General features: G+C 42.3%; 1 protein-coding gene across 3 annotated transcripts in view; it reads right to left on the bottom strand.

The window, feature by feature from the left end:
- The window catches only part of SUMF1 (sulfatase modifying factor 1), a 107,504-nt gene that overhangs the window by 19,282 nt on the left and 64,301 nt on the right, over window positions 1–23,921 (bottom strand). For 2 of the 3 annotated variants that reach the window (XM_081247663.1, XM_081247665.1), the window contains one exon: window positions 21,871–21,987. The exons of the other annotated variant lie outside the window; for it this stretch is intronic. In XM_081247663.1, coding sequence (XP_081103789.1) covers window positions 21,871–21,987 — 117 coding nt within the window. The remainder of the gene's footprint in view (window positions 1–21,870; window positions 21,988–23,921) is intronic. 3 annotated transcript variants of the gene reach the window in all.

Below are 23,921 nucleotides of genomic sequence, written 5' to 3'. Positions count from 1 at the left end.
CTATTTAACTAATCTTTTTCCTTGGTATTGGTCACAGTTTCCTGTTTGCATCTTTATTGCTTTTTAGGTGAAAAGTAGACATTTAGGTTATTTATACACACACACATACACATATAAAATCCCCTCACTGGAATGATGTGAGGATTAAAAGAGAGAACGCATAGAAAGCACTGAGCAAATAATAAACAATAAGTGTGCAGTCATTATTGTTTACTATTACACATTATTAGTTCATGACTAACTCAGACTTCCTGAAGGTGCCCATAAACAAAGTGGCATGTAACCTCCAAAATTCCAAAACCACAGTGATACCTTGACCCGTTTTTTCTAAGGCCAAAACCTCCAAAAGGAGTCTAAGTTCTAATAAAATAGCTGAACTGTTATTAACACTGCAGAAGGAAGACAGACTAGTGTATAGGACAATGAAATTCACATAGCTGGTCGCAGCATTCAGATGCTGTTACCACAGCATCCGACTTAGCAAAACATTAACGTTTTTAATGGTAAAACCCAAACAAAAACATTCTGGTGGCCAGAGAAGGAGTGGAGAGAACTTCTCCTCAAGAAACTTTTAAAAGTCTGAAAATATTATTTGACTTTGCGCTACTTTCTCTTTCCCTTGCCTGGTACAACCGACACCACAAACACCTGAGGCGAAAACTGAGATTCATTATTTTCAATTTGACAATGGCAGCTAGCCTTTATTTTAATAACATTTGTGAGAAGACCCAGAAATCTCGTGAATACCTTGAAGTGTTTTAAATATTGTTTTCATCTGCATATTAGATACCACTTAAGACCAACAAATGATAACAAGAGTAACTGTGAAGAAGCAACGGACACCCAGTAAAGGATCAAATTGGGGAAGGTCAGACCTATTTCTCACTAAGTCTTCCTCCATTTCACTACACCCTAGCTGTCTGCTCAAGCCAGAATCCTGAGGAGCAATTCTCAATTCCTCCCTCTTCCCACCCCGACATCCAGCTGGTCTGATAAGCTCTACCTCCAAGGCAGATGGCGAATGGGTGGCAGCTATCATCTCCATAGTAACCACCCTGGCTCCAAACCACCACTTCTCCCCTGGACTACTACAATAGCCTCCTAAGACGTCTTGCAGCTTCCAAAATGGTACCTAGTAGGAGGAGCACAATAATATTTGTAGAATGAATAAAAGACTATGCCATTGTGAAAGAAGCTAGACACACAAAAAAAAGTACACACTGTATGAGTCCATTTATCTAAAACTCTAAAAAATACAAACTAATTTACTATGGCACAAAGCAGATTGGTAATTGCTCACGTATGAGAGGTAGAGAAGGCAAAATGGAGGGATTACTAAGGGGCACAAGGAAATTCTGGGGTGTTGGATATGTTCACTATCTAGACTATGGTGGGTTCATGGATATGTGTGTATATATATTTATTTTTTGATCAGTATATATATTTATATATATAATTATGTATATGTATACATATACAAACTGATCAAACTGTACATTTTAGAAATGTACAATTTATGCCAATTATATCACAATAAAGCTTTTTTTTTTTTTTAAAGAAGATGTTGGGGGTAGGAGTTTTTATTAATTAATTTATTTATTTTTGCTGTAGTGGGTCTTCGTTTCTGTGCGAGGGCTTTCTCTAGCTGTGGCAAGCGGGAGCCACTCTTCATCGCAGTGCACGGGCCTCTCACTATCGCGGCCTCTCTTGTTGGGGAGCACAGGCTCCGGACGTGCAGGCTCAGCAGTTGTGGCTCACGGGCCTAGTTGCTCCGCAGCATGTGGGATCTTCCCAGACCAGGGCTCGAACCCATGTCCCCTGCATTGGCAGGCAGATTCTCAACCACTGCGCCACCAGGGAAGCCCTAAAGCTATTTTTAATGAAAGTAAACCAATTTTTTAAATTATGGTATTTTAAATAAAATATGAGGAGTGGGATTGGCTTCAAATAATCCAGGAGAGAAGGGGAGCAGGGATGAGTGGACGGAAATATAAATGAAACAGGATTAGCCATGAGTTGATAATTATTAAGGCTGGGTACTAAGGACATGGGGGTTTAATATACTATTCTCTCAACTTCTACATGTTTGAAATTTTCTATAATAAAAACAATGTTTTAGTTAAACAAGAGAAAATCACAAACCAGATTAAGCTCAAAGAAGAAAAAACTTCCAGAGCCCCAAAATGCTAGGAGTCAAAGGTTTCCTTAGAAGTTTATGTACAGGGGGGTTGGAGTTTAAAAGGACAGATTTCATTCTCCACTCTCTGACCCTGAGAAGCGTGCATCTTCCCTTGAGAGCTAAGTCATCCTCGCCCTGAATGGCTAAAAGCTGGGCTCTCTGCATACTTGACTTCTAGTCAAGCCTTCAAGCTATCTTATCACCCGGGCTCCCACAGGCATGGTTCTGGCAGCCTGAAGTTTACGATTATACAAAAATGATCTTGCTGCCCATTTGAAGCACTTCATGCATGCTAAAACAGCGCCCCTGTTAACTCACCAGGTACTGTAGCAACAGGCAGCTCAGAAACACACAAACAGGAGCAGCCTTTTCAATCTTTTCCTTCAAGCCTCTGCTCATGTGTCTCCTAAAACGGATCTCTTTTCAATCACCTCAACCATTTTTAAAGAAAGGAACTCTGCCCACATTTGCTTAGAGCAGGCTAATACCTCTTCTGTCATTTGATCCTCACAATAACCTTGGGAAGCAGGAAGTATCATGATCCCCATTTTAGGGATGAGGAATAGTGAAACTCAGAGAGACAGAAAAAATGGAGAGCCCCAGGTCACACAGCTAGCTAGTGACAAGGCCAGGAGTCAAGGTCCCTCCCACATCTGTGCCTGTCCAGCTCAAATCTCTTCCAGGCTAGCTGCACCTCTGACCAACTCACTCTGTTTACCTGATGTCAAACATAACAAGGGATTTTAAGAGTGGGTAGCTGAAACCGGTATTTCAAATAAAGCTTTTTCAATTATGTGTAATTTTATTCATCCCCCAGCACAAGGTCCAACAGAAGGGACTGCAATTAGCTTTAGACCTTGCATGAGGAGAGAAAAAGGAGGGTGACACCAAGAGAAAGGTCAAAGAAAGGAAACTAGAGATCAGATTGGAAAGAAAAGCACATTAAACACACAGTCCAAGTTAACAACCCCTGCAGTATTTTCTCTGTAAAATCAGCATGTGCTGTATGGTGATTACCCTGTTAGAGAAATGAATGAAAACAGTCATTTCCTCCATGCTACTTGTTTCACCCAATCTAGGGTAAAAAGGAAGAGAATTTTCAAAGCTGTATTAACTCGCTGTCAGTGTCCATGGTCCTCCATTTTCCAAAAACAGATGTCACTTTCATAGCCCAAGGACTACAGTAAAAATTCTTGCTTTGGGCGATAATACATAAAAGTGGATATTTAAAAACACTGATGCCAGTTGTAGCAGCTAATATGTACTGAGCACATATTAGAGTCAGGTATTATTTTAATGTTTTTCATCTTTAAAATGATATTTTGATGTAGTTTCTATTATTGGTAGGGTAGTTATAGAATTTATTGTCCAAATAAGGATACTTTGAGGAGTGAACAGGGCCGCTATTAACAACTGTGCCAGGCATGAGCACAGGCTAGGAATGTTTGGACACCCCATCATTAGCCCCATCTTACAAATGGAGAAATAAAGAACAGAAAGGTTAAACTGCCTGTCCAATGACACACAGCTAGTAAGTGGAGCAGCCAGGAGTCAAGCCCAGGCCATATGGTTCCAGGCTCACACTCAGCCACTTGGCCAAGTGCCCCTTATGAGCTGAAGTGGTATCATATTTTTTAAATAAATTATTCCACTGTTCCAGTTTGAAGAGCACAAAGCTGTCCATATATCACAAGCTCACTGCAAGAAAATGGCTAAAACTCGTGGGAAACTGTGAGTCGAGAGTTCACATTGTTAAAAAATAAAAGACATTCATTAGCTTTGGGATAGAGCTGAAAACACTCCCCTTGTTAGATGTGCCTCTCCTAAAGTACTTCTCTTGGCATATGACATCTGCTTCTTTCACTTAGGAATAAATACACATTTAAAGTAGCAACACTTACCATTTAAACAGACATCCATACTTAGATTGATACTGCAGATGCCTTCAGTGGTTTCACTGGCTCAAACCTCCCTGGGTTTGGGGGTCTCAACCTCATAACATGGAAGCAACTGTTCCATTTCATAGACCTACCTTGTCAAGTCTCATCTTCCCTTGTGTATTACTGGAATGGTTTTCAAAAACCTCCAAGGAAAAATCACACCCCAGAAATAAAGGGATAAGGAGGAAATCCAACATCTTCCTTTCATTACAAAATAAACTACAGGTGCCATGAGACCTCAATGAGCCACAATGTCAGGTCGGTAGAAAGTGTCTTTATGTACACACAAGACTGCGTGTGGACATGCTTCTTAAGGCAACATGATGTTGGTCTGTTTCCCATTATCCCTTTTCTTGGGTCCCTCGTGACATCACTGTCCTTTGCACTTACAGTTCTTTCTGCCTCTTCCCTCAGACTTCTCACTCCATTTAGTGTCTCTGTCAAATGACAAGCTTCCAGACAGGCTGAAAGATCATACCCTCCTCCACCTACCATCACTCTCTCTCTTCATACCCTATATATATCCCCCTTCCTCCTCGCTGTGGTATCGAAACACAAATATCTGGTCTTTGTCCCCAGTTCCTGGCACAGAGCTGAAACCCCTGGAAAAGATGTGTCTTTCTTTTGGCTATTCCTGAGTTGTATACTTTATAATTAACCAGCAATCATAAGTAAAGTGCTTTCCTGAGTTCTGTGAATTGTTCTGGTAAATTATCAAACCTGAGGAAGGGGTCATGTGAACCTCCAAATTCACAGTCTGCCAGGCAGAAGTGTGGCTAGCCTGGGTACCCCATTTGCAGCTGGCATCTGAAGTAGACGAGTCTTGAAGGACTGAGCCCTTAATCTGCGGTGTCTGGGATAACTCTAAGAGTTAGTATCAGAATTGGATTGAATTTCTGGACACCCAACTGGTACTGGAGAATTGGTGTGGAAAAATGACACGTATTTGGTATCAGAACGGTGCCAGAAAAAATTAAATACACCAGCGCTTACCACTTGGTGACAAATTACAAATTGCTTTCCTTCTCCTACTAGAAAGCAGACACCTTGACAGCATGGACTTTGCTCTGTTCACTGCTTTATCATTTGAGCCTTAAATAGTGGCTGGGATTGTAGATGTCAATACTATTTGAACTAGTAGATGATCACCCTGCACTTAAGCTTCTGTGTAATGACTCTTGGCCAAAGTAGAGATTCACCAAAAAAAAAAAAAGAGGCGAGAGGTTAGAAAGAAGAGTAAGACGGGAGAGCCCCCTGTGATACAATGGGAAATACATATTTGGTCTTTGAACTGGTTCTCCAGAGTGATGAGTGGTTTCTGTGTGCTAATAAGATGACTGGTAGCTGGAGAGCCCTAGAGAGCTTCAGGATGGGAGCTGGTCAATCAGAAAGACCCAGGCATTATTATCGAGTTGGAACTTTCAGCTCCACTCCCTGATCACTGGGGAGGGGGAAGGGGAAGGGCTGGTAATTGGAACTAATCGCCAATGGCCAATGATTTAATCAATTATACCCATGTAATGAAACTTCCATAAAAAACCCAAACAATGAGGTTGGAGAGCTTCAGAGATGGTGAACACATCCACATGCCAGCAGGGTGGTACACCCCAACGTCACAGGCATAGAAGCTCCTGTGCATGGGACTCTTCTGGACCCCACCCTATGTACCTCTTCATCTGGCTGTTCATTTGTATCCTTTATAATAAACCCATGATAGTAAGTTAAGTGATCTGTGAGCTGTTCTAGAAAATTATCAAACCTGAAAGAGGGGAGCTGGGGGAACTCCCAACTCAGGAGCCAGCTCAGGCAGAAGTGTGGGTACCCAGAGTGCCCAATACTTGGACTGGCATGTGAAGTGGCAGCAGACTTGTAGGACTGAGCCCTTAAACCTTGGAGTCTGTGCTGACTCCAGGTGGTTAGTGTCAGACTAAATTGAATCGAAGGACACTCAGTTGGTGTCCAGAGAATTGGACTTGGTTGTTGGCATGGAAAAAAACCTACACATTTAGTGTCAGAAGTGTTGTGGCACTTTTCACAGAACTAGAATAAAATTTTTGTTTTTAGTTTGTATGGAAACACAAAAACACTGAACAGCCAAAACAATCTTGAGAAAGAATGGAGCTGGAGAAATCGTGCTCCCTGACTTCAGACTGTACTACAAAGCTACAGTAGTCAAAACAGTATGGTACTGGCACAAAAACAGACAGACAGATCAATGGGACAGGATAGTGAGCCCAGAAATAAACCCAAACTTACATAGGCAATTAATCTGTGACAAAGGAGGCAAGAATATACAATGGAGAAAAGACAGGCTCTTCAATAAGTGATGCTGGGAAAACTGAACAGCTACACATACAAGAAAGAAATTAGAACACTCTCTAACACCATACACAAAAATAAACTCAAAATGGATTACAGACCTAAATGTAAGACTGGACACTATAAAACTCTTAGAGGAAAACATAGGAAGAACACTCTGACATAAATCGCAGCAAGATCTTTTTGGATTCATCTCCTACAGTAATGGAAATAAAAACAAAAATAAACAAACGGGACCTAATTCAACTCAAAAGCTTTGGCACAGCAAAGGAAACCATAAACAAAATGAAAAGACACCCTATAGAATGGGAGAAAAATATCTGAAAATGATGCAACTGACAAGAGATTAACCTCCAAAATATACAAACAGCTCATACAGCTCAATATCAAAAAACAAACAACTCAATCAAAAAGTAGGCAGAAGATCTAAATAAACATTTCTCCAAAGAAGATACACAGATGGTCAAAAGGCACATGAAAAGATGTTCAACATCGCTAATTATTAGAGAAATGCAAATCAAAACTACAATGAGGTATCACCTCACATCGGTCAGAATGGCCATAATCAAAAAGCCTATAGGGCTTCCCTGGTGGTGCAGTGGTTGAGAGTCCGCCTGCCGATGCAGGGGACACGGGTTCATGCCCCGGTCTGGGAAGATCCCACATGCTGCGGAGTGGCTAGGCCCGTGAGCCATGGCTGCTGAGCCTGCGCGTCTGGAGCCTGTGCTCCGCAACGGGAGAGGCCACAACAGTGAGAGGCCCGCGTACCGCAAAAAAAAAAAAAAAAGCCTATAAATAATAAATGCTGGAGAGGGTGTGGAGAAAAAGGAACCCTCCTACACTGTTGGTGGAAATGTAAATTGGTACAGCCACTATGGAGAACAGTATGGAGGTTCCTTAAAAAACTAAAAACAGAGCTACCATATGATCCTGCAATCCCACTCCTGGGCATATATCCAGAGAAAACCATAATTCGAAAAGATTCATGCACCCCAATGTTCACTTCAGCACTATTTACAATACACAAGACACGGAATCAACCGAAATGTCCACTGACAGAGGAATGGATAAAGATGTGATACATATATACAATGGAATATTACTCAGCCATAAAAAAGAATAAATAATGCCATTTGCAGCAATGTGGATGGACCTAGAGATTATCCTACTAAGTGAAGTAAGTAAGTGAAGTAAGTCAGAGAGAAAGACAAATATCATATGATATCACTTAAGTGTGGAAACTAAAAAAAAAAAAAAAAAAAAAAAGGATACAAATGAACTTATATACAAAACAGAAACAGACCCACAGACATAGAAAACAAATTCATGGTTACCAAAGTGGAAAAGAGGAGGAGTGATAAATAAGGAGTTTGGGATCAACATTTACACATTACTATATATAAAATAGAAAATCAACAAGGACCTACTGTATAGCATAGGGAACTATACTCAATATTTCATAATAACCTGTAAGGGATAAGAATCTGAAAAAGTATATACATGTATAACTGAATCACTTTACTGTACACCTGAAACTAACACAATATTGTAAATCAACTATGCTCCAATTTAAAAAAATATAAAATAAAATAAATAAATAAAAATAAGACCCTGCTTTCAATTCTTTTGGGCATATACCCAGAAGTGGCACTGCTGGATCAGAGTTCTATTTTTAACATTCTAAAGAACCACTATGCTGTTCTTCCAAGAAGCTGCACCATTTTACTTTCCTACCAACAGTGCACAAGGGTTCCAATTTCTTCACATCCTTACCCACACTTGTTATTTTCTACTTTTTTAAAATAGTAGCCATCCTAGTGGGTATGAGGTGGCCAAGGGCCTCAACTTCTACACCTTCTAGGTAGAAATGTCTAGGTAGGAAGGAAAGAGAGAAGATAGAGCAGCAAAGTCCAGGAAAATGGTTAATACTCTGACTTATACAACGGTAGATACATATGATTTGTTTCAGAGATATAGACCATAATAATTGTGCAAATAAGCGGTAGAATTCAACACAAGGCCATGAAATATCTAAGTGCTAAAATCCAGTCAACCTAAACACACAAGTAGCAATTATTAAGAGAAAATAAGTAGCACATTGGATTTCTGCAACGAAGAGCTAACTTTCTTATCATCTGCTAATAGGTGTACACTGTTAAATGGAATTTGTTGTCTAATAATGCAGATGGTTCTTTAATTTCTGAAAGCTTAATATGCTAATGTACTACACAAAAGAACATTCATGGCCTATCCAATCCTGGAGCGGTTGGTTCTAAAGTATAGAGAAATCAGTTTGTTTCATCCTAAACAAAGCAAGGTATATAGTAGCATCATCCTAAAGGAAGGTGACTTCTGGGTCAATGAAAACCAAGCCACCAAGATCACAGGGTACCAGCTACATCTGCTGAAAGGTCTACTCCAGGTTCAGTCACTTCCATCTCTCAGAATAATGGTGTAAAACCGTTCAGTCCTGCTTGCAAAGCCAGATATGGCTCTAAAGCATTGCGAGAAATAAGAAAAACACAGTTTAGTCTTCCGGAGGATTTCGTTTATCACGTTCTCTTACACTCACAATCTACTGTGTTCTTCAGTGACAACTCATTAGCAAGTTATGAGAGAGCATAAGCAATTAGTTTATACCAACTAGTTTGTTGGGTTTTTTTTCCTTTTTTGCGGTACGCGGGCCTCTCACTGTGTGGCCTCTCCCGTTGCGGAGCACAGGCTCCGGACGCGCAGGCTCAGCGGCCATGGCTCACGGGCCCAGCTGCTCCGTGGCATGTGGGATCTTCCCGGACCAGGGCATGAACCCGTGTCCCCTGCATCGGCAGGCGGACTCTCAACTACTGCGCCACCAGGGAAGCCCCCAAATAGTATTCTTAAACATTTTTTTGCAAAGAATACTCGAACACTTCCATGATTTTGTTTTGTACGTTGCAGCAGTAGACAAGTGCTAAGTGCCCAGTTCTGTAAGTTCTGTCACTTCGTTAGAAGCAGTGTTCACTTTTTTTAGTGAGTATAAAGCAGAGACGGTCCACGGAAAGAAGTGCTATTTACAGTTGCATGTTTCCAGATGTCTTATCTCCTTTCCATATCCCTAAAAAGGTCCAGAATAAATGTCTTTCATGAATTAGATTTCAGAGTGAGGTGTCATTTCATAGCTTGTTAGCTTATTGTGTTTGAATTTTCATTACACATAAAAACAATAGCCACAATTAAGATTTATCAAGTGCTTACCACATACCAGTCACTGCGCTAAACATTTTCCTTGTGGTATCTCATTGAAATCTCTCAGTAACGCTACAAGGGGTAACTACTATTTCCTCACTTATAGATGAGGAAGCTGAGTGAGAATTTAAGTGACTTGCCCCAGGTTAATCAGCTGGTAAGTGGCTAAGATAGGAAACCAGGTCGGACTCCAAAACTGCCTGAGTTTAACCATCAATGATATACTTCCTCCTCACATATAGTTAAATACATAAGCACATATATATAACGAGGTGTGTTTGCTTGACTCCTTAACATCTGCAGGCTACACGAGGGCAAGCAGATCAGGTCTGTGGGATTCCCAGAAGCCAGCATATAAGTCTGGCATTCAGTAGATTGCCAATAAATTTTGCTGAAAGAATAAAAGTATGTATTTATATAGAAATCACACATGCGGATATGTATGTACCTATACTATCAATATGTCCACATATCCAAATGAAACATTCCCCAGAATAACCTGATATAAAAGATGATTGAACTGTTCTATTTTTCTCTTCTCAATAACATGTTTTTATTTCCAGATCCTTAGGAAAAGAACAAATGAGTCAAACTATGGCATAGGAAAAGGCATGAAAGGTGAAGCTATAGAAGTGGAAGATGACGCAACATTACTTCACAATTCATTAACAGGTTAAATGTTCAGTGCAAAACCTGACTTGCCGAATCAATACTTTTAAAGAACAATTTAGTGGAAGTAAGAGATTAGGAAGGTAAAAAGGACAAGAAACTGATTTAATATCTCAAGATATAAAAAACCATAGGCATAATTCACTGCCTCTCCCTTGCTCTGGAAGAAGCCACTGCATGACACAGTAATTCACATCTCTTAAATTAACTTTCATATTTATAACACTTTCTGAAATTCCTGACTTAGTGTATGCAGTTTGTGGTTAAGATACTATAAGGAAGTAAGTAGCCTTTCAAGTTTTGTATTTCAGGTAACATCTGGAGTCTGGTAAATACTATATGAGTCTCAAGATCAGAAGACCTGGGATTTAATCCTGACTCTGCAAATCAAATTCCAAATCTGGGGCAAAGTGAGAACCTCTCTCCACTCCCTGAATTATCATAAGAAATGAGACTAAAACCACATGTCTCCTTTTGCACAATCAGGAATATTTTGCGGGTGTGAGAAATACAGAAGAGTCTCTGAGAAAGAGGGAGGGAGGGAGACAGAGACGACTCTGAGTGCTTCAAGGAGAAAAAAACCAAATATAAGTGTAAAGTATAAAGAATGTTGACTTGGATCCTCACAAAAGCACTGGGCAGCCCTGGGGTAAATTCAGGCTGTGGACCAGGGTCTGAGGCATACCTCTTCTTCTGCAACCCAAAGAGTTTACTGTAATAATCTAGAAAGCTAGAGTGCAGAAGGGCTTGAGGGACTGTCTCCAGGTTGACAGAGACCACACTTTTTCTTCCCAAACAGTGTGCAATGATTCCACCTCTGGTTTAGGAGTGCTGTGGTCAAGGTGTTTACGACTATAGGCTGTCGTATGTGAAAAATGGTAAAGAAGAGAATTATTCTGCGTGCCAGAATACACACATACCCTAACCCTTGTTGACTGTCAAGCATGATGAGACAGAGGCCTTAGCCGAAAATGTCAAGCATAAATTAGGGGCTGAGATACTGGGGGAGTGTTGAGGGAGTCACTGCAACACCAAGAAAAACGATCTGTCCAGGAAGGCCTAGAGTAGGAAGGAGACGGGAAGGGAGGCCCACGGAGGCGGAAGTCAGGACGCCAAGCCTGATGCAGAGGCTCTGGCTCTGGATACAGCGCCTGCACTTCCGGCTATCGATTCATTCTGCAAACCACACCAGGAAAGGAGAGAAAAACCTTGTGCAACAGACCCATAAGGGAGGCCTCTTCCACCTAGAGTTTGGCGAGTACTCGCCTCTGTCCAGAAATGCTGCTCAGACTTGGCCTGTCAGCTGTGGACCCAAATAAATAAGGGACCCAAGTGACAGAGACTCTGCAAGACCCCACCCTCCTTTCCCCGTGGCCCCTTCCAGGTAAACAGAGGTGCAGAGAAGGAATAAACAACCTCTGAAAGGAAGTCAAAAACTTGGGCTTCAGTTCTAATTTCCTAAGCGTCAGTGGGGCAAAGGCTTCCTAGTATCATGGAAGAAAGGAACCGTAATTAGGGATTGTGAAACTCAAACTCTCTGTAGGCAAGGATGGTATGACATTTATGTCTGCCCCTAGGACAAAGCAAGTGCTCAATAAATGCTTATTAAACAAATGGAAGAAAAGAACATAATCTGGTCTAATAAACAAGAGGATGTGCTGTAGGGGAAAGGATTTTCAAAATGGAAATGTTCCAACTGTGGGGTGCTTGGAAAGTAATCAGCTCTTGTTTACGGAGTGCTTACCGTGCAGGTACAGTGCCACGTGCTTGAATCTCTTGTGAATTCTCAGAACAACCCAATGTCCTTAAATTTTATCGTTACTCCCACTTTACAGGTGAGGAAACAAAATCAAAAGATGTCACCCCCTTCTCCCAAGGCCACCATGCCATCAGTGGCAAAACTAGGATGTAGAACGAGGTGTGAATCATTTTAAAACCTGTCCTCTTAACCATGTTCCTACCAGCTTCTTCACCCATCACTGCCTGTTTTCCAAGCCAGCACGAGACTCCAGGGCTGCTGTCCAGATTTACTGTACCCTAGGAACGGCTTGCTACATCCCCAGCAAAATTTACAGAGGAAGCAGTAAGCCAGACAAGGGCAAGATGACTCACCGAAGGCCCCTTGACATTTTAAAGCTAAATCTCAGATGGAAACCCAGGCTGCTGACCTCTGCTCCCATCACGAGGCCACGGTTCTGTTATTCAGTGCGGCAAGAAGAACCTGACTGAGGACAACAAATAACCACATTAGCTAACTCTTTGCTCTTTGCCTGTCACGTTTTTGTTATAACCCCAACCCATTATGCCGACCTCCTGTCATCCCAATCTTAGAGCATATGGCTCCCCCCTCCCAGGAGTTCTCTACACTGTGAAAAAGAGAGCTCAGAAAAGCCCTTTTACTGAGCACGCCAAACGAGGAAAGCAAGTCACAAGTCACTCTCCAAAGCCCCTAGTTGGTTAGCTCACAGAAATTCTTGAAACAGCTCGACTGTGCCCATAAGAAGAAAAATACACTGCGGCAAAACCAAAAGAAACACACACACACCCCTCTCACTGCTTTTACTTTTACTTTCACCGTGAGTATGGAAAAGGCAAGGCGCTTCAGGACTGAGGGGCAAGCAGAGGACAGCTGTGGCTTCGGGCTTTACTTCAAGAAACTGAAAGCAGCAGGGAAATAAAGGAATGAAAGCCCTTTCTCTGCTTACCATGAACTCCTCACGAGGCCATGCCATGTCCTTCCTGTGTCTGGATGCCAAGGACCTGGCACACAACTGCTGCCATCCTTTCTAAGGGCACCTCCTCAGAGAAGGTTTCACAGCTCCAACCAGCAGAGAAAAGAGCTCAGGGAAGCCGTACCTCAACCACATCAGCAGCAAATCTCACCGCAGCACATCGTGATGTATCTGATCACGACCCACCCTCTCCCTGGACTATGCGCTCCCTAACAGCCGGCCCGTCTCATGCATCTTTGCATCCCCGAGAGCCGATACGGCCCCATAACACAGTATAAGTCCTCAGGAAATGCGGCCTGACCCCAGGGCCGACCTCTGCCTTGAGCCTTGTCCCATTCCCGTGGTATCACTGACAAAACCACAGCCAAATTGGTTGATTGTAAGAAGCTGGAAGGGAAAACCACTACCATAAATGACACAGCTGATAGTCACAATGAGGTCTGTAAGCAGCCTCTGAAGGTTAAAACCCATTTAAAAAAAAATGGAATTTGATGGACAGAAGAGATAGGCTCCTCATTACATTTCAAAACGCAGCTACATGGGGCTGCCCTGGTGGCACAGTGGTTAAGAATCCGCCTGCCAATGCAGGGAACACGGGTTCAAGCCCTGGTCCGGGAAGATCCCACATGCCGCAGAGCAACTAAGCCCGTGTGCCACAACTACTGAGCCTGCGCTCTAGAGCCCACGAGCCACAACTACTGAGACTGCGCTCTAGAGCCCACGTGCCACAACTACTGAAGCCCACGCGCCTAGAGCCTGTGCTCTGCAACAAGAGAAACCACCGCAGCGAGAAGCCTGCACACTGCAATGAAGAGTAGCCCCCACTCTCCACAACTAGAGAAAGCCCAGACGCAGCAATGAAGACGCAAAGCAGCCAAAAAAAAAAAAGAATAAAATAAATCAATTTTTTTAAAAAAACAGCTACATAACATAAAGAAAAGATTCAAAAAAGTTTGAAAACTAGTTTAAAAAAAGGGCTTCCCTGGTGGCGCAGTGGTTGAGAGTCTGCCTGCCAATGCAGGGGACATGGGTTCATGCTCCGGTCCGGGAAGATCCCACATGCCGCAGAGCAGCTAGGCCTGTGAGCCATGGCCACTGAGCCTGCACGTCCGGAGCCTGTGTCCACAACAGGAGAGGCCACAATAGTAAGAGGCCCGCGTACCGCAAAAAAAAAAAAAAAGCATAAAACACAGCTGCATAACAACAATATTTAGGGAGACCCAGCCTAAAATCAATATGCTGGGGAAGAAAGGGAAGTCTTATTTGGCTACCACAAGCTGCTCCTCCTGTTGCTGCTGCTACTACTACACATAGTAGTGAGAGGACTCAGCAGTGGAGGACAGAACCGGTCACGTTGAAAACGGAAGCTGCCATGTATTGTATGCTTGCTATTTGCCAAATATCGTGCTAAGTGGCTACAAACACTCTCTCAGTTCCTCACAACGACTCTATGAAGTAGGAATCTACATCCCCCTTTACGAAAGAAGCAAACCTGAGTCCCAGAGTCGTTAAGTGACTTGCCCAGGGTCACACACCTGGTAAACCACAGTGACAGTAATAAAATCCAAACCTGGCTCTACTGAATTCCACTGGCTCAACCTTTAACTCCTACCACAATCTGAGACCTGACGACACACAACGAGGGAAAAGGACAGCCCCACTATTATTTGCATCTATCAGGGAACATCTAGAATGCTGTGTACATTTCCAGATGCCCATTTAGAAAATGGGACTTTTTTAACCACTCATATTATTCAGAGGAACGTAACCTGGGTTGCCCTGGATTGGAAACCAAGTTATTCAAGGTGCAGCTGAAAGAATGGGGATGTTTATCAAGAAAGAGAAAGACGAGGGGGCACAGGCTATGACTCTCTTCAGGTATCTGAAAAGTTTTCATGCACAAGACAGAAGCTGTGTTCTGTATTCCACCAGCTGCAGAAGGAGGACCTGTGAGCTGAAACTCCGGGGATGGAATATTTGGTTGTCCATGGAAGAACATCAAACAATGAGAACATCTGATAACACAACTAGATGCCCCAGACCTTAGGGTGTTCTTGGCCCCAGGAAGTTTGAAGCTCAAGGCTGCAGGACCATAGCTGTCATGGGTACCAAAGAAAGGGTTCCTGCAGGGGTAGAAGCTGGAAGCTTTCACTTCCCTCCAAGATCCACTGATCCTCCCAACTAAGAGAGGAGGCCACAGTACATTTGGGTGTCCCACTCTACTGGAACAGGAAGAGTCCAGAGATGTAACATGAGATTGTGAAGGTAATATTATTGTGAATAGCATTTTTACCACCTTCCAAATAGCAACTGGAATTAGCATTCACTCTTTTCAAGCAAGAAGCATGTGTCTGGATAACGTGTTTGAAAATGTGTTTACAGGACCTAAATATCTGAGCCATATACATTCAAGCTTATTCCTTCTGTTTTTCAACAGTTTTTTTTTGTTATTGTTGTTGAATGATCAACCTTGCTCCAGAACCACGAAGAACAGTGGCAATGGGTAAACATTAGCTTTTCCTCCAGAATGATTTTCATCTTCCACTAGGGAGAAGAAGATAAAATTCTTTTCATAAGCATGGCCTCTAGAGACTGATGATTTTTGATTGCCCTGCTTTCCCTTTGGGATTTATTAAATATAATTTACAACCACAGTAATTTATTATCAAGTTTAAATCAACTTCCTTAACACTTTCATGCCTTTTTCATTTTGAATACCAGGTCACTTCTACATCAAACTGATTTATTCTAAACTGTCCTCATTGAAAACACGTGAATGACGGCCTTACGGCAGATAAAAATCCTCAGTGAACTCCTTCTCCTAGCACATCCTGGGTATGCCTGCTCCACTGATTAGGCTGCCGATGGGGCAGTTGATGGGTGGGGCAATCTCAACTAACGATGATGTGATATTTACTGTTTCTTGCCCAGCTGAGACAAGGACAGGCTCACGCCATAGGCAGAGGAGGGCTAGGAGACAGGCTAAGCAGGGGTCTAACATTTTTTTTAAGTTTGTTTATTTATTTTTATTTTTTTGGATGCGTTGGGTCTTTGTTGCTGTACACAGGCTTTTCTCTAGCTGTGGAGAGCGGGGGCTACTCTTCGTTGCGGTGTGCGGGCTTCTGATTGGGTGGTTTCTCTTGTTGCGGAGCACGGGCTCTAGGCGCGTGGGCTTCAGTAGTTGTGGCACTTGGGCTCAGTAGTTGTGGCTCGCGGGCTCTAGAGTGCAGGCTCAGTAGTTGTGGCGCATGGGCTTAGTTGCTCCGCGGCATGTGGGATCGTCCTGGACCAGGGCTTGAACCCGTGTCCCCTGCATCGGCAGGCGGATTCTTAACCACTGCACCACCAGGGAAGCCCCAGGGATCTAACATTTTTGATGTACAAAATTCATTGATCCATGTAGTGGTGGAAGGCCAGAGGACGGGTTATTGGGAAGAGGAACAACCAAATGGGGAGTTTAGAGCAGGGGTCCGCAACCCCTGGGGCACAGACCGATACTGGTCCGCAGCCTGTTAGGAACCGGGCCGCACAGCAGGAGGTGAGCGGCAGGCCAGAGAGCGAAGCTTCATCTGCGACTCCCCATCGCTCGCGTCACCGCCTGAAGCATCCCCCACCCCGTCCGTGGAAAAAGTGTCTTCCACAAAACTGGTCCCTGGTGCCAAAAAGGACGGGGACCGCTGGTTTAGAGGATGGGCAAACGCAAGTCCAAGCCCCAAGTCCAGTCACCCAATGGCAAAAGCAGGACTGGCCATTAGGCACCTGCCAGCACCTCAGGTCAGAGGGTTGGCATGTGCCCTGTGAGATGGGCAAGGGCTCAGATGTGTGTCCTTCAAAACGAGCAGAGTGCAAACTGCAAACCATGGCTGGCACACAAGGAGGGCTTACAGCCTCCTGGTCAATTCCAAGCCAAAACAACGCAGACTTGCAAAACAGAACACACTTCCCAAAATGTCTAGACCTATACAATCTAACTGAACAATCAAACTCCACGTTGACAAAAACAAAACAAACAGAATCTCTGGCTAACAGAATGTGGCAAGCAGCAGGGATTCATTCACAGGAGGAATACTTTTGAGAAAACTTTATTCCCATTGGACTTTAATGGGCCATGAAGTGAGATTTTCATTGTAAGGATGACTATGTGATATGCTAACAAAAGATAAGGATAGGAGGAATAATAAGCATTCATTATTTATAAACATCATTTTCTCCCCCTCTGCTTCCAAAGGCCAACATTCCTCATTAATTCTGCTGAACAGAAGCATACAATATCCCAATTAGATACTCCAAAATAATTTAAACAAAAAGAGTAAACCACCACCACAATAGTACTTTTGGGGTATAAAGTAGTTTTACATACAACATTATCAAATCTAACTTCCCAACAATTTCATGAGATAGGTACAGTTTTTCCCAATTTGTAGATAAGGAAACAAGATATATTCTAAGTTTAGAGAGATTCCTTTACTATTAAGTGGCAGAGCTATAATCCAAGTTACTTTGACTAATTCTAAGACTAGAATTCTTTCCCTTAGGAAAAAAAAGCTGCCTGAATGAAACTGTGTACCTCTAAGAGTGGGAAAGCTATTATAGATCACTCCATCCTTTCACATCATCAGCAAACAAGTCAGCACGATACCAGGGTAGTGCGAGTGAGGATGCACGTGTGGGAAATCAGGATGCTATATAAGCTCTACATAGTCTTTTATTGAAAGCACCACACACTGCCACAGATTAATAAGGGTCTCCGGGTTAGGTAACTGAAAAGGAAAAAACCCACAAATCATCTTTTATTATTATAATTATTGGGTGAAAAAAAACAGTAGTATTAACAGCCACACTCCGGATTGTGTCTGTGTGGGAAGAGGTGATGCCACCCTAAGCAGTTCCAGAAAACACACACATGCATGCATGCACACTCCCAAGAACCTTCTACCAGGTAAGACCAAACTGACCCTCACTCCATATGGCCAAATAGCTCAGCCTCTCCTAGGACTGTGTGTACAAAGCACAGAAGGTGCTCCCACCACCTGCTTGTGCCATAAATGACTACCCAATAAAATAAACACTAATGATTAACATTTGCTCCCTGGAAGTCACTGAACAAGAAAAAGATAATCCCCGAATAGCCTCTACATACAGAGCATTGACTTTTCCTAAGCTCTCCAAAGAAGATTTAAAATGATTTGCCATTATGATTGTCTTGGAACTAAAATATACACGACACTGAAGAGGTCAGTTCCTGGGTTGAAATGTCTACTAATCACATGGGTATTTTGCTCCAAAGCTTTTCCTGAAAATATCTGTTTTTAACTAGCCTTTGCTGGAGTATGAACAGTATGAACAGTAACCTGGAGTATGAACAGTAACCAAACTCGCTTGATTCTAGTTATCTGGAATTGGCTTTATTATAGGACCAGTTATTATGTACCAGGTTCTCTGCTAGGCACTGGAGATACACAGGCCATCAGGGAAGAAAGGCAAATAAATTAAGACCTCAAAGAGGGGACTTCCCTGGTGGCGCAGTGGTTAAGAATCCGCCTGCCAATGCAGGCGACACGGGTTCGAACACTGGTCCGGGAAGATCCCACATGCCGCGGAGCAACTAAGCCCGTGCACCACAACTACTGAGGCTGCGCTCTAGAGCCCGCGAGCCATAACTACCGAGCCTGTGTGCCACAACGACTGAAGCCCACACACCTAGCGCCCGTGCTCCACAACAAGAGAAGCCACCACAATGAAAAGCCCGCACACCGCAACGAATAGTAGCCCCCGCTCCCCGCAACTAGAGAAAGCCCACGCACAACGATGAAGACCCAACGCAGCCAAAATAAATAAATAATTTTTTTAAAAAAAGACCTCAAATACAATTGGAAGTTTAAATAGATCAGATGAGAATTATCAGGGCTGTGAGGAATTGCAGGGCTCAAACCCCAGAGAGAAGGGAAGCTCAGAGATGAGCCTATTTTCCCAGAGGTCTATTGATTCCAATGGCAGCAGCTATAATGCTGAGAAGCTGAAAAGAACTTTGCATAGACCTATAGGCCAAGGAAGAAAAACCTAGAGCTCGGCACCCTACAAGGAAGAAAAGTCATGGAAAACCCCTAGACTGTTCGTTGGCACCCTGAAGAACTATACCCAACTAGCCCTCACAGGGACTGAAGCCCAGCTTCAAATCATCTCAATTCCTGATTGGAATAAGCTAATATGAAATAGAAGTTTCCGGAAGCAAAGGTAAGTCCACTCTAGAGAAAGACCCCACTATCCAGATCTCAAATAATCACCACAGTTTTTCTTAAACAAGGTCTGGTACTCAATTAAAAATAGCAAGGCATGTGAGAAAACAAGATGTGGCCAAAATTCAAGAACAACAGAAGCAGATCAACAGGGTGGCCAGATATGAGAGCTGTCAGATACAGACTTTAATATATGATGACTAAATGCAAACTAGTATATCTCCAATGGATAAACGAGGTCCTACTGTAGAGCACAGGGAACTATATTCCATATCCTGTGATAAACCATAATGGAAATGAATATGAAAAAGAATGTGTATATTTATGTGAAACTGAATCACTTTGCTGTACAGTAGAAATTAACACAACACTGTAAATCAACTGTACTTCAACAAAATAAATTTTAATATACATATACGATGACTAAAAAACCAGGGAGATAGCACTATACACTGACCAGAATAGCTTAAATTAAAAATACTGACAAATATCAAGCGTTGACTAGTTTTTGTTCTTGTTCTTTAGCTAAAAGAAATATAGTAAATACAATATACTGTCAATATACGTTAAATCAAAATGGTCGATATAATAGTTACCTGTTATGCTATTTTCTGGACTTGTCTGAATTTTTGTAACATTTCATAATTAAATGTTGAAAGAAGAAGAAAAAGCCGTGGCCATCGAGAGATCAGCAAGGGCTAAATTATCTTAGCCTTCAGAAGTCATGTTCAAGAGTTTGTACTTTATTTTAAACAGAGGAGTGACAGCATTAAGCGTGTCCTCTATAAAGATCATTACAGCTGCAGGAGAGCAGAAAGAGTGCGGGCGGGGAGCCCAGCTGGGAAGCTGATGCTGTAATGCAGATGAGAGACAGGCAGTGGCTCTACAAATGAAGCAGAGTTGTGAAGATTTGAATGAAAGAGTCTGAGCTTGCAAGGGAGTTGGGATTTAGTTCTCAAAACTGTTGAATTTTATCCCAGTCAAATAAGGAAGCAAATGAGGCCTCTGTGACAGAGAGAAACCTACAAGGAGAATGATTTATAGACCAAAGACAACATCTGAGATAGAGCCCGGGACTGGGGAAAACAAGAAAAATATGGATTTTTCTGTAAATCCTTAGAAGAGACAAAAGCAATTATAAAACTGAAACTAATAAGCACTCAGCTCAACAACAGATAGTCCAGGAGATACATTCACAACTTGCCAGTATTTTGAAGCCTCGTGCACCCCCTTCCAAACATGCAGATGCTTTAATCTGAGGGGAAAAAAACTTCTATTTCTGATTCTGACAGCAAACGCCAAGTCACATATTGCCAGTAGAGAATGGTGTCTCCCAACCACAAACCCACTGAGAACTTCACAACCTTATTCTCATTTTGGAGAGATGCGTTGTCTTTGACCACTACTTCCACCAGCCCTGCCAGAAAGTACAAGGAAAACAAGGAGGAAATGACACTTTCCGAAAAACTCAGCTTTTTCATCTGCCCCCAAGAAAATAGATTTCTGTCTCGAGATTATTCATGAGCAATCCACGTGTTATTCTGTGAAGAAAAATCAAGCATATCAAACAAATTTATCCCCGTATTCTGAAAAATGGCCCGAGGCACAGAGTCTGACAATTTCTTCAATTACTCTGCGCTGTTCACTCTACTGAGAAGAGATCGAAGAATTAATTTTCTTTATCACTACCTTTAGTGCCTTTTCAAGAGGTAAAGGTTTAAAATTAAACATATTAAGTTCCCCGTCTAGCTAGTTTTGGTATAAATATACATTCTTGGATCTGACCTATGAATGTCTAGTTTGCTAGAGATAGGATTTTTAAATGGTATTTTCCCCCCAATCTGTTTACACAAGAAATATTCAGACATGTTCTTTTTAAAGGAAGTACTTCCCACCCACATGCCCCGTTTTTGTAGCGTCTCAATTTTTGTATATTCTGCTGGGAGAGCTTGGTTTTAGAGGCAGAGAAGTCCACCAACTGCAGTCAACATTCCTCCCATGCCAGAAAAAGTAAAACTTAAACATGGTTGTCTCAATTCCCAAGGTTTATGATGCACTGAACTGCCATACTGTGGAGTTCAGCAAATAATCATGAAATGACTCAACTTCCTGATTCAACATTCACCCAGAAAATACCCTTTCTCATTTTCTGCAAACAACGCTCTTCAATCAAAATTTCAACCAATGAAAACTGAGGCAATTAGCTGGATGATAAATACCATCTACCAGATCTCACTAGTTATTAATAAACATTAATAAATCTTGCATACTTATTTATATATCTCACTTTGATCACATTTATGAGGCTGAAATAATTTCTAAAGTTACAGACAGATTCCCTCAAATCATTATCACCATCGCGATCCAGCAGCATATAAAATGTCCATAGACATGTCTACACAATGCTTTAAGGTTAAAATAAGAGACAAGTGCTTAATATCCCTTTGGGGAAACTCCAAGATTAATGTCAATAGAAAATAAATACCTGAAACACATGAAATTGCTGCCACAGACTGCCCAGGGGATGGATGTAACCTTTTCACAATACATACTCTGAGACTGATACTCACTGGATTAATAATCGTTTCTTCAACAGAATGGTGAATGGTCCACCAGTCTGAAGTCCACTCCCAGGCATTCCCTACTATATTGTATAAGCCGTAACCATTGGGAGGAAAGGCGTCAACCTAAAAATTAAAAAAGGGGGGAAATGTTGTCAAAGTACTCATCTTGTCTAGAAAACCTCTTTGGTACACAAATGTACAAAGAACTCTTACTTTAAAGTATGAATATTAATTCTCATTCCAACAGTGAAAATACAATCTGGCCAATGTAGAAACAAAGAAAGATATTCTTCAGCTTTGAGCTCTCAAAGGGAGTTTAGAAACCTAAGAAGAGTTTACATTACATGGTAGGAAAGTCAATGAATTATTCCTAATAGAGAGACTAGTACTGGTCATAAGTCAAATCTGTATCTGACTGGGGAGTGAGGGGTAAACGATCTTTAGACCTTCAAAAGCATAACAGAAACACCATATTAGACCTGGTATCAGTCTTGTCATCAGAGCTGAACTCTGCTGGCCATGATGTTTTTTTAGCACTGAGAGACCCTAAGCCAATTCTGTCCTCTCCACCAGCCCCCTCCAACTCACCAGCTTATCTTTATGCCTCAGTCATTATCATCACAACACTGAGGGGACTTGTTTTTATAAAGAAAATGTGAATTAATTACCAAGCGTATCTGTAATACACAGAGGGTTTGCAATCTCTGGCACGTGGAAGTATGAGGTAAGCTGCACAGGCTCTTCAGCAAGTAGTTTGATCACATTTCAAAGGCAGATCAGACAGTCTGCCACATGATACTGTCATAGACATGGCACCAAAGTGCAACACTTGTGTAAGAAGGAGGGTGGGGAGGAGGAGAGAACAATCTTTGACCGAATAGTAAATATGTACAGAACAGTTTTGCTATTTTAGGGACGCAAAATTTTTCCTAACATATTGTAACAGAAATTCTCACACATGAAGAAAACTTTTATTTTTTAAATGAAAAAAATATTAAGTTATCTTTGGGGTTCTTTTTTAAAAATCTTTTTTTAAATCCATGGTTTTTTTCCCAATTAATGAGGTGGAACTAAAAGGAATACCATTCACTTCTACTTGGCTTCAGAAGGTTTTAGATTGACACATAAATATGGAAGCATCTCATACCTGGGCAATTCAGAGCACTTCAAAGTTATGAAGCTACTCCAGAAAAAAAACTTAATCCAGGCGAGGTGGAAAGCCGAAAATGTTTACCACTCTGCTTCCTTACTCAGCATTCATTATGGAAACAGTGGTACCTATTCATGGCTTCATTCAGTAATTCCATGAGTGTCGAATGAAAGCAGGAAGGGTTTGATGACATAGACATGAACGAGCTTTAATGAGGGAGAAAGGAGGAGGATAGCAAAAATAAAAAATCCAATCCTGAAAGGCAGGGTGGGATGAGTAAGGTAAGATAATGAAAGAAAAGGTGCAGGAACTCCCAAGAGGGAGAGATTTCGGGCTGAAGGTGAACCCTCCTCAACAAAGGTAGAAGTGCCTTGTGGGAATTGAGGTCAGAGTTCAAAAGACAGAGAGACAGTAAAGGAGGAAAGGCCAGAGGATAGATACGCTGTCCTTTCAAGAATTTGGAGATGATCAGGAACAGCAAGACAGAATAACAGCTGGAAAGAGAAGGAAGGAAAAGGAGAAAATAGGGCTTCCCTGGTGGCGCAGTGGTTGAGAGTCCACCTGCCGATGCAGGGGACGCGGGTTCGTGCCCTGGTCTGGTAAGATCCCACGTGCCGTGGAGCGGCTGGGCCCGTGAGCCATGGCCGCTGAGCCTGCGCGTCCGGAGCCTGTGCTCCGCAACGGGAGAGTCCACAACAGTGAGAGGCCTGCGTACCGCAAAAAAAAAGGAGAAAATAAGTTGTTTCAGGGAAAGAAGGTAAGGAGCAAGGGACGCGAGAGCAAGTGAGATGGAATGAATGTTCTGGAAGAAGGAATCATTTCTCAGGCTCAGAAAGCAGACAAGTGGAGGGGCTCTCAGGTCAGTCAGCCTGAGGTCTCCTTTATGTACCAACACGCAGCAACCACT

This window comes from Mesoplodon bidens, assembly GCF_964165515.1.
Source record: "Mesoplodon bidens genome assembly, chromosome: 10".
Classification (NCBI taxonomy): Eukaryota; Metazoa; Chordata; class Mammalia; order Artiodactyla; family Ziphiidae; genus Mesoplodon; species Mesoplodon bidens.
Note: the sequence above shows the minus strand (reverse complement) of the source record. Positions and strands in the feature narration are given on the sequence as shown.